The sequence below is a fragment of the Metopolophium dirhodum genome, chromosome 6, assembly GCF_019925205.1.
Source record: "Metopolophium dirhodum isolate CAU chromosome 6, ASM1992520v1, whole genome shotgun sequence".
In the NCBI taxonomy this organism is placed as follows: Eukaryota; Metazoa; Arthropoda; class Insecta; order Hemiptera; family Aphididae; genus Metopolophium; species Metopolophium dirhodum.
In genome coordinates, this window is record NC_083565.1 from 21299753 (window position 1) to 21314663 (window position 14911).

Genomic DNA, 14911 nt, shown 5'->3' on the forward strand with positions numbered 1-14911 from the left:
TGAAATCGGAAAAAAAATCACGATTTTTGAATTAGTGCTCATTAAAACCCTAAGAATACTTATGTAATAGCTTTCAAATGTCGATTTTTTTTATATTTATTACGGCTTTGACTAGTCTTTAGACGGGAAAAAAACAATTTACATTTTATATTTTACATTATACAGTTATAACTTATAATAGTATAGGTACATATTATGTGAAATATTTAAATTCGGTTTATCGATTTCAATTTGAGCTTATTCATACGAATTTCGTGCATATAGCTGGTATTATTATAAACGTTTGTTCAGGTGGTGGTTGGAGCGGGTGCAGAATCCGTGACGGGTAATAATATAACCATCAACAGCGATATAATACTTAAGTATATACCTAACATAATAGTGAACTTTGCATTTTAAAGAGGTAAGTCTTGGCTCACGAAAATCGAACTTTTTTTATAGACTGTATAATACCTAATTATAGGTAATTATAGTGGAAAATGGCATCTATAGGTAGGTATATAAAAACGTTTACAAATATAATTTTTTTTAAAAAATAAATCTTAAAACCAAATACTTCTGAGCACAATATCACAATGATTACTTTTACGATTGGTTTGCCTAATTCTGGACATATTTTCGGTGTAAACACATATGTACGGAAACCGACCGACCCACAAGCATTTAATTTGTCAGTTTATACTTATAATATATTATAGTTTTACTTTTTTACTTTAGGTACCTATATAATATTATAATACTGTCGGGTATTACTACGACAATAATAATACTATAGTTCGTATCCGCATATAGTAATATTATAATGCGGATACACGACGTTAAACGCGCGTGCGCGAGCAGTTTGCAGCTCATATCTCGCTGATGGTGTTTAACGAACTGGCGGCGGCGGCGGCGGCGATATAATAGTAGTTATATGTATAATATTATTATTACGTTATAATAGCGAACCGCTCGCGAAACGTTTTGATCGCGAAATTTATGCTAAACCGATCGAGGCGAAACGTCCCGCGCCGCGGAAATTCAACGAAAACCGCAGCGGGTTTTAATCTCTAATCGTCGTACGCATGATATAATAATAATGATGATAATAATAATAATAATAATAATAATAATCATACACACGTATACTATAATGCGTGGGCGTTTTGTACATAATTATCAATGTTAGTGTATTATCAATTATCATTATTACTATCTAACAAAAACAATAATATCAGAGTTCGTATATGAAGTTCATCCGCAGTCGCATCATTTTGACGTATTGACCTATTGACGTCGCGTAGGTAATCGGTGATTTTCGACAAATGGATCGCCATACAATTCAAATAGTTTATTAAAAAATGTATGAAATTTAATATAATAATATAACGGCGCAATAAATCAGTCAAAAATCGGAACGTCTTACCACCATTTGTTATACACAATTGTATTCGTCAATTGGCCGGGAGAATAGGAGCTTTTTTTTTTTGTTGTCTCGATTATAGGATATTATAAATATTATAAATAGGATCACGGGATCGCTAAACCATTTTATGATCACAAATCTGGGTCGCAAGTCGAAATTGGTTGAAAAGTGATTGCCACTGATATAATAATATAATATATTAACAATAATATATAATATATAATAATCGATTTAAATGTAAAGTACCTATTTTACTACTATAATATATTATGTCATGTGGGATGGACGTTAATAATATAACAATAATATTACGATAATTAATAATTATTATGACTAAAATCGGATGAAATAATATTCAAGCGTTTCCGTCGATGACGAATAGACACGTCGACGGCGGCCAGCGGTACAACAGCCGCGGCGGGCGTATATTTATAGTCACGGCGAGTATATATTACGTTTAAAGTGATTTTATTTTCGACTACCAAGGTGAAAATAATGCACTACTTTTTTTTTTCTTTTATTTCGTGCTGGCTTAACCACCATGCCAAGCGTTGCTGTCCGATCCAATAACCGCCGTCACGTCCGACAATCATAATAATATATTTTCATTCACAGAGTTTTTAAATCGTCATAATAATAATATTTTACTGTAATATATATTATATATTTATATCTTAGATAATAATTTTTAACGTTTGCACATCCGCTCGTCGTTGTTACGATTTACAATAATTATTACGACGGCCGCCGACGAGTTGCAGTTAAAAGTCAGGATATAATAATATATTGTAACATCGTCTAAGATTTCGGCGTTTGAACATTATGTCTATCCAATTTCGTTTGCAAAGATTTATCTTAAAACGCTTAGGTGTAAATATAATCCAATTGGTTTTTTTTTAACCAAAGAACGCGTATCCACTGAACGGCCAGCAGAACGCGGCCTAGTGGATTGTCGACTTGGCGGATAATTATATGGATATCTCCGGTACGACTATAACTTGCAGGTTGGTAATATTAAAGCCTTTGATCTGTAGGTTAGTCGTGTGACGTTAAGTGTGTTCCGGATCGTCCGCGATTCACGTGCGAGTCTGAAACGGACGGTCTTAATAAAAGGACGTGACGACACCCGGTTGCGCAATTTCGAAGGCTAACTGACTTGGAGAATAAAGTCCCCCGAAATTTGTGAAATTCAGTATATACTCGTGTAGTTTTACCCGGTTGTACTGGCTGTGGCAGTGCAACAAGAATCCATCGTTTTAAATGGAAATCAAAATTAGTATAACTATAAAAACGTTTTTTGGAATTTTTTTTTTGCATAATCTGAAGTATTCTCCCCCTAACGAGTAATCCAGATACCAGACCATACCTGCAACAACTGTCCACCGGTTGACGCGGTATAGTTATTTCGTAAAATATTGTCCGACGAAGAAAGACGTTAAAATTATAAACGTGTGCGCGTACCAGTATGATATTATATTTCTTTATAATGTATAGTGATTAAACAGCTGCCGGTGTGATAAAAAAACCAGTAAGACTCAATAAGTTAATCTCGCGATCCGCCTCCGGGCGTTTATATTGCAATTATTATTGTATACCATAATATTGTTGTATCGATAGTTGTTGTCACAGTGTGATGTGCACTCGGTTAATAGTCGTCGTGCGATATAATATAGGTTCCTAAATATTTTATTGCGCGACGAGAGATGGACCACAACAAAAGTGCGCACAACGTCCCTAAATACTTTATTCGGTTATTTTTTTTACCGTCTCCTCCTCCTCCTCTTCCTCCGACCGTCGCACAATAATAATATTATACAAACGCACCGCGGCGAGCGTGCGACCTCGCCGCACTGTGCACAGATGTTTTGGAACGTTTTAGTTTTTAGTTCTCAGTAGTTATAATATGCACTCTGTGCACACGCGGTATACAGCTATATACAGACCGCGTGTATTATAATATAATAGCGCATTAACGCGTGCACACCATTTTCACTATTGTTACTATATATATATAGGTATATATGTACATTTTATTATGATTTTCACTCAATGAAATACTACGCGACGTCGCGCGTTCAAATTAAACATTTTATTTTTAAAAATACCGACTGCCGAAAATATCGAGGCCAAAAGTTTTTGATAATATTATAATATAATATGATGTTTTTTTTTTTTTTCTATCGTTCGATCGAGTTTAATTGGCTACCGTACACCTTTGCTCGACGAGTGTCGCTTGCATGTGTACCTATATATATTCATGTGTGTGTGTGTGTGCCATAGATCGCCGCTCGACGTGTTTTAATATAAGCGCGAGGTATACGTACGCGGCTCGAGCGTTAAAAGACATTCCGGTGGCATTAATTACGTCCAACGCTGTCATTTCGGTTTACAAATATCCGTCTCGACGTGTTCATTAAAAATGCTGTTGAACAAATACAAGAGCTGTGTATTATCTGCGCCACTATGATATTATTTTAATATTATATACCGAGCTCAGGCGGTTTCATTCATCGGCGTCAACGAGGGCTACTTTGTATTATTTCGCTTTCCCGTCTCACATGTTATTATTATTATTACTACTATCTTCTATTAATTTTATTATAAAGCGTCCGAGAAAAAGAACGAATCCCTCGCTCAGTCCTTTATAATTTCTATATATTATTATGTTTTATACCGTGAACGCGGGTTACGCGATATCTCGGACGCGTCTTATGATTATATAGAAAAAGCGAAGTAATAATAATGATATAATATTATATTCGATTTCTAGGCCAGTGCACGATTACTTTCGGCGTGAAAACCCTGCGCATATGGGGAGACAGTGAGTACCTGTACAACAGTATAATAATATGTTCTTATCCACATCTACATTAATTGTTATCAATAGTCAATACCTATTATTAATAATTATTGTTAATTTTTAAGTTTTTTTTTTCTCAATTTATAATTATAATTTATCAATATCCTTTTTACAATGCAGAATATTTATAAGCAGCCTAATCAGTGTAATTGTATCCTATTTTTGCTAATATTATGTTTTACACATTAACATAATATATTAACAATTATATTAAAAACAGGGATGAAGTAAGACGATTACGATATAAATTTATAAAATTCGGGTTGTATAGGTGCATAGGAATATTTCTTTAAACGTTTGGAGTTGCAGGTTGAATGTTTTTATCTCGTGGCCACGACCCCGAACACGATTATATAATATATAATAGATCAGACTATTAATGTGATCGCGACTTCACGAGGGAATCTCGCTGCGCAGTATAGCATAGAAAACGTTTGGACTGCACAATCTGACCAACAATCTAAAAAAATGGTCTCGGAAGTCGGAACGTTTAACCGGCAGAGTGCGAGCTTATTATTATTGCCATAGTTTATACATTATATTATCGTAGGAAATTCGATAAGAACTCCAAAGGCGTCGCATAAAGTTTTACGGAGCGGAACCCATATCGGAGAAAGGTCGTTTCAATGACCGGCGTGTATACGCGACAATGGAAAGACAAGGATCGAACATAAATGCACACTTTATACTCTTTTAAACAAAGCGGATGCGGACGAGATCGTTTAATAGCATATTATATCTTAATTTAACGTAATCCTCAATAATATTCGCGACGGCACGCATACCCATGATAATATGTTCAATGATATGTATTTAGCTACTCGGTAAATACCGCTACAGAGTCTTTCGATCAAACGTCATATCGTACAGAAATTTTCGGCATGAAAGAAATCTAAAACTGTCTATTTTAGTAATTATATAAAACTCGAAATAATTTTTTGGTGAGAGACGTCGAAGACGACTTTTTTCACTATTATTATTATTCCTATCCGTCTCCTATATGCACACGCACACCACATAGCTCACACTTGTGCAGTAGTCTTTACTTGTGTTATTATTACGTGTGAGCGCGTTCAGTGGCATTTATATCATATACACATGTATATAATTGCAGTGTGTACTCAAACGAGACGCGCACACTACACGGACGCATAATTAACTCGGATGTTGACGTAAACGTGTCGCTAGAGATCTTAAACTATGTGTAATTTGCGAGGACAGCGCGAGATTCACTGACAGATTACTGGCCGACAGAAAATTTAAGCGGTCTAAGTGTATAGGCCAATAAAAGAGTAACATACGTATTTAAAATAAAGTTTTTTTAGATAAAAAAAAAAAACATAGAAAATGACTCAACATTAAAAAATAAACAAATCTACATTTATATTATATCATACGATATTATAACAGGTCCATTTAAAACAACATTAAATATAGATCATAATAATAATATATGTAACCATTATAAACTAAATAAAATTAAATGTTTTTTTTTATACCGAGCAGTGAAACTGTTGAAACCAGGGGCGGCTTCAGGGGGACCCTAGGGCCCGTGGTCCCCCCAAGCTGTATTTCTAAACAATTTTATACTGTAAAAAACAAAATTACAAAAAAAAAATGATAGACATCTTATGAAAATTATTACTAGCCCTCCCCCCACCCCTAAACCATGTCTTTGGAGCCGCCCCTGGTTGAACCTACCAATAATGGACATTTAAAATTTGTTTAAATAGGTTCGTATAGGAACTGAGAAGAGATCTAAACCACGTGCAATTAAGTGTAATATACAGAAGCATTTATTTTATTTCTCTTAGACTTTATAACTTATCATTTCAATAATTGGCTATTATTAATTATAATTTATTAATGATTACAATTTACAGGCGATAGCATTGGTTGCCTCTCGATGTGTGATAAATTAAAAAGTCATAAAATATATATTATACTTCATTGCCACATTGGACATCATATATACATTTACGATTTACCAAGCATTGTATACTTTTCCAGTAGACATTACATTTTTTATAAATTTCCGAGTGTAAAATGTGCACATATCAATAGTCTTGGACATCAAGAAAAAAATGTGTACCTACATTGCATATTAACCTAAATATTTATACAATTAAATGTTATATGTATACCGAGCAGCGAATCTATTGAACCTACCAATAATCGATTTGTTATATTATTTATATGACATGAGAAAACGCTGAATTAATTATAGGTTTCAGGTAGTGCGTTATTATGGCTAAAACATAATTTATTATATTAATAATATTTACAAACGTATCATACCCTAACCCATACATCGAATTATTATTAGGTTTATACGGTTGCTTATGTAACATACCATTTCGAGCAGAAGGTAAACTAATAACGTAATAATTTCAAACGCCATGCTAATAATTAATGTAATGCTTTAGGAGAAAATAATATACTATAATAATATATTGATTGACGGTAAACATTAAAATGTTTTTAATTATATAATGTGGAAGCATACTATAAGTAACTATATACAGTATACAGGTGTTACACACAGGAGGCGCTTTTACGAGGTATACCTACCTATAAATAGGTACGACTAGCAAAAAGCGTAGGTAAATAATACGTTGTATTCATTGGAAATAACAATGTAATATATTTAATTTATGACTAATAATAATTATTATTTTATATGCTATACATAAATAATATATTTATCGCCGTATTTTTTAAACGATCCAATTATTATAGTATAGATGGACCGGCGATCCGATTAAGGCGTATGCTCTCGCGCGGTCTATTCGATATATTTATCGTCAATAATACACATCATATAATAATATATATATATATATATGCACGACGACTAAAGCGAGGCAAGAAAATCCGAAATCGGTCGGTAAACGCGAACAATGCGCGTTGTGGGGCTAAATGATGGGATTTTAAATCATCTAAATCCTCCTTCTGACGTGTTTTGTATGTGGAGGGCGCGACGCGCATTTCAGCGACGGGGAGGGCAAAATGTTAACCGGCGTTTAAAATCCGTCGATATAAGATGGTAAGGATTTTAAACCACTGTTATCAAAACAGTGAGGTACTTAAGGGAATTTAAATGGAAAATTAAAAACGCATTACCGCGATAATTGTATTAATTCCATTTACATATACAGTCTCGTAATTTTGTATATTATATACAACCCGATAAAGCTCGTAATTGGAGTTATTTATTATGAATAAAAGATACGCCGGGAATACGTTTTTTTTTATTTATTCCTTATTTTCAATTATTCGTGTTTACATTTTCAATATTTACATACACCACAGCTCCAGAACAGATGCCTTTAAATAATATTTCGCATACTATACCTATATTATACATGTAGGACGTAGGTATATAGCCACAGAAGCAATTTTATTATTGTATACTGGTTAATTTTTTTTTAACGGTGAACGCGACCACAGAATATACTACACTGTCAATTTTTTTACTTTTTATCCACAGCTTATATTATATTTGATGACCATCATTGTACATTGTTTTTATAAAAATGTTAACGTATAAAATAATATCAAATATACATTAATGTAATAATAATATAATATATAGTTTTGCACACTATAATGCGCATTTTTAAATTTAAATTTTGGTATGAGAAAAGTGAAACGATGCCCTATAATTCAATACAACGAATCTTATTTTTTTTTTCAAAAATATAGTCGTCACTTATAGTTATTCAACATTTTGCACAAAAAATTCCCAGGCAACCATCAACGAGTAACTACTGGAGTTTAATAAATCACCCTGTACCTATATATATATATATATATAGGTTTTATAAACTCTAAGCACTGCAATATTGTTTATAGAATTGATTTTATGGACGTGCGCATTATGTATACATACCTATATGTGATTTTGGTGTTTATTTTATAGACTTATAGTACATATATTATGATTAGTATTATACCTATATATAATGTCTATATATATATATTTTAACGAAATCGCATACCCGGTCAGGCGGCTGTCGTAGTCAGATGGGGGAAAAAGCAATTCTGAAAATTACCCTACTTGACCGGAGTGCGGAATACAATCGTTTTTTCGGTTCAACTATTTCAATTAATTTTACGGGCGGATCAGATTAAAAAGTTTTTTTACGCCTGGCACAGATAAAGAAATCGTGGATTTTCCCCGCACCCTCCGTTTATTTAAATAGATATTAAAGACGATGAGTAATATTTCACTCAGCCAAAAGTATTTAACTTCTGAGTTTTAAATTAAAGAAGTTTTGTATAAGTTTTTCAACCACTTCATTCGACATATGTCAAGTGCTTATAATAGCGTGGTAAAAGAAACTCATATTATATAATATCAGAGAGAACTTCAAATTTACGAACATTTAACTATATATTGATATTGTTATAGTTTAGTGTACCTATACCTCTACAGCTCTACACGTCTGATTATTGTTTCCTCAAAGTGTCATCTAATGTACCTACCAATTTATTATTTAATAGTATAGAAAAATGTGGATAAAATAATAATAATTAAGTAAATTCTGTTTCGAATTTCGAATTTTTCGAAAACAGCATTTGTTGTCAAACTTTAATTTAAAATTAAATACATATAACTTCAAGATTTAACGTCAATGTATATAATACCCATATAAGTACCTAACTATGCGAATACTGAAAATAAAATATTCACGCTATTTATCAAGTTCTATCTACCCGCTATGAAACGGTTGTTATTTATAATTTGTTTCGCAATTTTCACTACTCGATTGCCGTAATAATACTTGTCTACTATATTTTTATTATGAGTTTTTGTAATTATTCACGCCATGACATCATCATGGGCATAATAAAATAAAATATCTATTAATACCGCCGAGATTGAATTAATTACCACACATGGCATATAGTACGGTTTTACAAATAATTGAAGTAATCATTTACAACTATAATAATATATATTCAACGTTTCCGGTGCGCAAGTAAGTAGGTACAATAAATACTATTGGAGGCCTAATTTGTGTATCTATATAGTCTATACCCATTTAAATCCGCACGTACAATTTTATACCTCTGATATATAATATTGGTTATTTTATTGAAAAAATATTATCTGCAAGTAGAGAGAAAACATAAATAGGTATCGATATAATTCAAATTTTTTATAATTTAAACTATAAGTTTATTTAAATATAAATAACTGTTTTAATAGTTATGTACTTATATAATATTATAATATACGGTTTAAATCACTATGAAAAAAGTTAAAAAGTTAATTTTCTTATACCTGCTTAATTGGATTAAATGGTCGTTGAATTGTTTTTTTTTAAATTTTAAATACACTATATTGATTTTTGTTGCTATATAAGCGTATTATATACGTAGGAACTTGCTTAAATGATGACGTTAAAGATTCTTTTTCAAACTTGAATAAAAGATTTGTATTAAAAGCTTTCGGAAAAAAACGATTGTAACAAACAACTGACGTTTTGTTTACGTTTAAACAGGGTTTTTTTTTAACGTTCCACTACATTATTTTCAAGCCAACGGTTTACTGTGATGACAGGTGTATTATGCGCATTTTGTTTAAAAATATTACACACGCAGGTAGATTTATAATGTTTAACTGACATTTTCGGAATATATATTACACAAAAATAAAACTTTTCAAAATATTCAAATTTGTTTTGCTTTTTTACCCGTTTTATTTTCTTTAGTTTAATATAGAATTTATTTTTAGTGCTTATTTACACACATGGCGAAGATTATGACTTGTATAGGCGTAAAAGTCTGCGAACAATAGTTGTAAGTCATGTATAGGTACCTATATAATATAATCGAATATGAAAAACAATAGTATAATATTATTGCGTTCGTTAATAAAATAACCAGTTATTACTATTGTTAGTTGTTGGTCAATTTAAATTCAAAAACTATAAGTTAAAATTACCAAATGTAATTGAAATCTATGATGCGTACTGAATTTCAGTTAGGAAAGCTCACTCTCCGGCCATGCTATAAATTCCCGGTTTCCAGACGCATTTTAATACAAAGCAATAAACTGTATAATATTCCAAATACACTTTTAAAAGAATTTGGCAACTTTAATATTTTGTTAGTATATTTTGGATAGTATCTATATGAATCTATTAAAAAAAAAACTAATCTAATATTGAATACCTACTTATAACATTATAATATTATCCTCGTACAAACATTCGTAACCATAATATGTAAATAGTAACTATAGGTACGAAAAATAGTGAATAAATTAATATTTTAATATTATCAACAATAACGATACTATATGCATATTATATTATATTATATTATATTACCTACGCTGGTAACAAACGGGCGGACACAACGTGAATGTAAGGTGTTCTAAACTTGTGGTTAGAAACCGAAAACGAGAGAATCATTTTTTTTATAAAAAGTTATATAGACATATAGTTGTTATATATTTTATCGATTTATAAGGGAGAAACTGTACAAAAGTTCCGAAAACGTATGTGTATTTATTTATGTATGTTATCATTATTGCAACAAAGTGTACTTATGTACATTGCATGGTAAATAAAACTCATTGCTGTGATTTATTTGTTTTTCAAATATTTCAAATAAAAAATGTTATCGGATAACAGTTATCAATTATGTTATTTGTTGCCATATAATTAAATCAATATCAAAATTATGATCATCCCATTGTAATATTGTATACTAAAATAAGTTTAAGACTACAACTTGTGTCAATGTGTGTGTAACAGTGATTACTCCGATAATGACAAAAACCAAGTATCGTCTACCATTGATTAATCAATTAATTAAGCAAGTCGTATAATTTATTATACAATTACCTATAGGTATATAATATATTTTTAAACATTTATTTTAAATATTATATATAGGTACACAATCTAAATATATTATTTACAATAAGCATTAATGTGAGTAGGTAATTTATTTAGAGTCAAAAGACTGTGGGTTAGAAATAATTTACCTAGGTACCTATAGCAATAATAAAACATTTTTACGTGAAAATTGTAATTTAAAATCATAAACTGCAACTTATTGCTTATATAGAACAAAGAATAAAAAAATAAAGAACTACAAACTTTTTGTTTAGTAATAGGTATAATATTATAATAAACTATAAAAATACATTACGCGTTTATAAATAACGTTTACATTTCTGTTGTAACAATCTGCTTCTTAAGTTTTTCTTTTATTAAAAGAATTAGTAAATATATAACCCTATAATAATGTTAATGCTATTTCCCGCGACTTCGCTCGTGTATCAATAGTTTTGTTATGATGAGTGATGATGAGTAAAAGAAACAAAGAAACAACTATAATAATATGTCGAACAATAACTAAGTAGGTACTCAATTTAACAAGATTTTGTAAAATTATAAAAACATCTTTGTTTAGTTGCATACTTTTAAAAATAGTAAAACATAGTTGCAATAGCCAAAATTATCACTGAAATCTAAAACGTTGACATCCTATTCAATTTTGAAAAATGCCAAAATTCATTAATTGTGTCGATGGGCGTGAATACCGCAACATAGGTAATAATAGTTATTAACCCTCTCCGAATTTCAAATTTCTATCCATGGTTAGGTTAGGTTGATATTTCCATAATCACATTGGAGTGGTTATATTTAGTTTCATTCCCTTAAGGATGATTGATTAAAAAAAAGAGAAGCCTGTATACATGTCCTTTTTTTTCGTGTCTCAAGCCATCTATATAACACATTTAATCGAAATTGGTTTAGACATATGAAATCGTAACAGACAGGCAGAGTTACTTTCGCATCTAATATATAGATATAATATAATATAATTTAGTATGGATAATACCCATATATACCTAGGTATGAAGTAAAATATAATAAATTGTTTTCAGTATGACACTAGGTATGTTGGAACCGCGAAGCACAGGGCCCAGCTTTTTAAGGGACCCGTTGAAATGAATTTGTAATTTTTGAAATTTTGAAACTTTGATAGGAATACTATTATTTTATGATATAAATGTATATTATAATATATTAAGTAAAAATCGCATCGCTCGTAATGGGTTGTATTTTATTGGAAACTTTGTATAGGGCCCTCAAAAACATTTAGTACAGCGGCCTAAAATTTGATGTAGTGGGCCTGTACGTATATTATTGTATATGCCTATAGTTGGAATATAACTATAATAGGTGCTCGTGAAATATATGAAATCTGCAATTACCGGACTGTCGGAATAACACATCTGCAGTGTAAATAATGACGTGGGAAGGGCGAGTTTCATTACCCGCGATGCAGGATAATTATATAGGTCCAAATATTACAAAGAAAATGTAATTCATGTCACGTGAAACTGTGTGCTAAATAAATATTATAATATAATATAATAATATATTAGGTAATAATCAAGACCGGGAACGCCCTAAAACCACCCCAAAAAATGCTTATATACCCTGAAAATTCAAAATAATGTACCTATATAATACACTTATTTTTTTTATTTAAAACACGTTTTGAACCAAAAAATTTTTTATTCAATTTACAAAAAAGTATTTCAGGACTACTCAATTTCAAGTCATGTACGTAGACTATTTTTTAAAAAAAATAGTTAATCTCATTTGATTTTCTTGACTATTACGCATAGTTCGAAAAATTACGATTACCAGCAAACAATATTTGATTAGGTAAAAACCTATTGTTAAGACGTTAACAGAGACAGTGATTAGTACAAATCATAAAATTTAATTTTTAAAAAAAACTGGATTTTAGTGATAAATGCCCTAAAATGCTCTATAAAATGAAAATAAAACTTCTCATGGTGATTTAGAAATACATAAAGAAACGTAAACCTTATAAAACGAGCATCGCATATAGCTTACTTTAAAAAACAACGCAAAATTCATCGAAATCCTATTATCCCATGTAGTAATAATAAATTGTAATATATAAATAACGTGCGTGATATATAGGTATACTTATTTGTAAGTTAATAGTGAAACAACCACTCACCGGCTCCGGAAGGGTCGGTGGCGAAGTCGACCCGCGGCCTCCACCTGGGCAGGACGGCGGCGGGTGCCATCAGTTTTCTGGTGAACTTGTTAGGGTCAAGTATGTTCTCGACGGAAAAGGCGAGCCGGCCCTTGCTGTTGCCGCTCGTCTCGTAATCGTTGGCCGCGGCCGTGGTGTCCATCGGGACGGCGGCGGCCACGCTCCCCGCCTGCGGTTGCAGGCTGCCGGCGCCGCGGTCGCAGTGCAACATCAGTCCGTGGCCGGCGCTGACCCGGCCACCGTGCAACCGGTTGTTGGTCAGGTCCACCGGGTCCTCGTCCACGTTTAGCTCGTCCACGTTCAGCTCGTCCACGTTCAGCTCGTCGTCCTCGTCGGACGTCAGCCGGTCGTCCGCCGCGGCCACGGTCACCACGGTGGTGCACGTCGGCTCGGCTTGCACGGCGGCGGCCGTCGCCGTACCGGTGCAGACGAACTGCGGCGAGACGGGCTGTAGCTGCGGTTCAGTGCAACCGGCCGACGTTTGCAACGTCAGCGCGTCTTGTTCGCCTCCGCAGCTGTCGGACGCCGCGGCCTGCACGGCGGCTGGTTTCGAAAATGGACTTGCTGAATGGTGACGTATGCCGTTCAGCCTCATCTCGTCTGCGTAACCGTTATTGTTGTTATTGTTATTGTTGCTGTTGGAGTTGTTGTTGTTGTTGTTGTTATTCTGGAGCAGACGTTGCATCATCATCATGGTCATCATTGCGTTCCCGCGGTTCGCTTATCACTGCTGCCGCAAGCAGCCGAAACGCATCACTGCGTGCACTGCAGTAATGCGGCGGAAAGCACAAAAAACGCGCCGCTTACAACGTGATTATTATTTTTTTAATATACTATTATTGCTGATATTATTATTATCGTGCGTATAATATTGCAGGTGTCGTCGTGAAAAATCCTTCAGAAAAAAAAAATCCGAAATTCCGACGATATTATACAGTACGGTAACGAAACGAACTCACTTAAACGACTATCGCGACGACTACGGCGGCGGCGATGACGAGGACGACCACGACGACGTTCGTGTACGGTACGGATCAACACGTGAGTAGCAATAATTGCGTCGCGCGCGCACAGTCGTTCCGTCGGCGGCTTTGGCGGCTGTTCTTCAGGGTAGGGGTGAGTGTGGCCAGCGTGGCGGTGTCGGCGGCGGCGGCGGCGACACCGTGTTGGGCGTGCACCGGTCCGATTGGCGGGCGGCCGATTTGTGGGCGCGGCCGTTCGTCGGCGATTTTGCCCCCCCTCTCCAGCCCGTCGACGTTTTTACGTTTTCGTTTCCACTCGACGTTCGGCGCCGCGCCTAACACTATTACGCCGCGGCCGGGCGTTGATCAACAATCGCGGCGCGTCCACTCCTCCCCCGCAACGCAAAAACCACCCCCGCCAGCCATCACACCCCCGCCGCCTAACCGTCCGTCGCGTCCTTCCCACACCTCACCCGTACGACCGTCTCGCCGACCACACTTTACTCTTCCGAGACGGGCGTATCTTCCGCCGCCGTCGTCCGCTCGTTTAACCGCGCGCGAACACAACCCTCAAGCCCGCCGCCGCTCCGGAAATTTGTGCACCGGATATAAGACAAT

At 34.0% G+C, this 14911-nt stretch overlaps 1 protein-coding gene across 1 annotated transcript in view; it reads right to left on the minus strand.

Moving 5' to 3' along the window:
- Positions 1–14407, minus strand: part of LOC132946906 (NK1 transcription factor-related protein 2-like) — a 30031-nt gene extending 15624 nt beyond the window's left edge. Inside the window, exon 1 of the mRNA XM_061017023.1 lies at positions 13293–14407. Coding sequence (XP_060873006.1) covers positions 13293–14034 — 742 coding nt within the window. The 5' untranslated portion in view covers positions 14035–14407. The remainder of the gene's footprint in view (positions 1–13292) is intronic.
- Between the last annotated feature and the right edge of the window lie 504 nt (positions 14408–14911).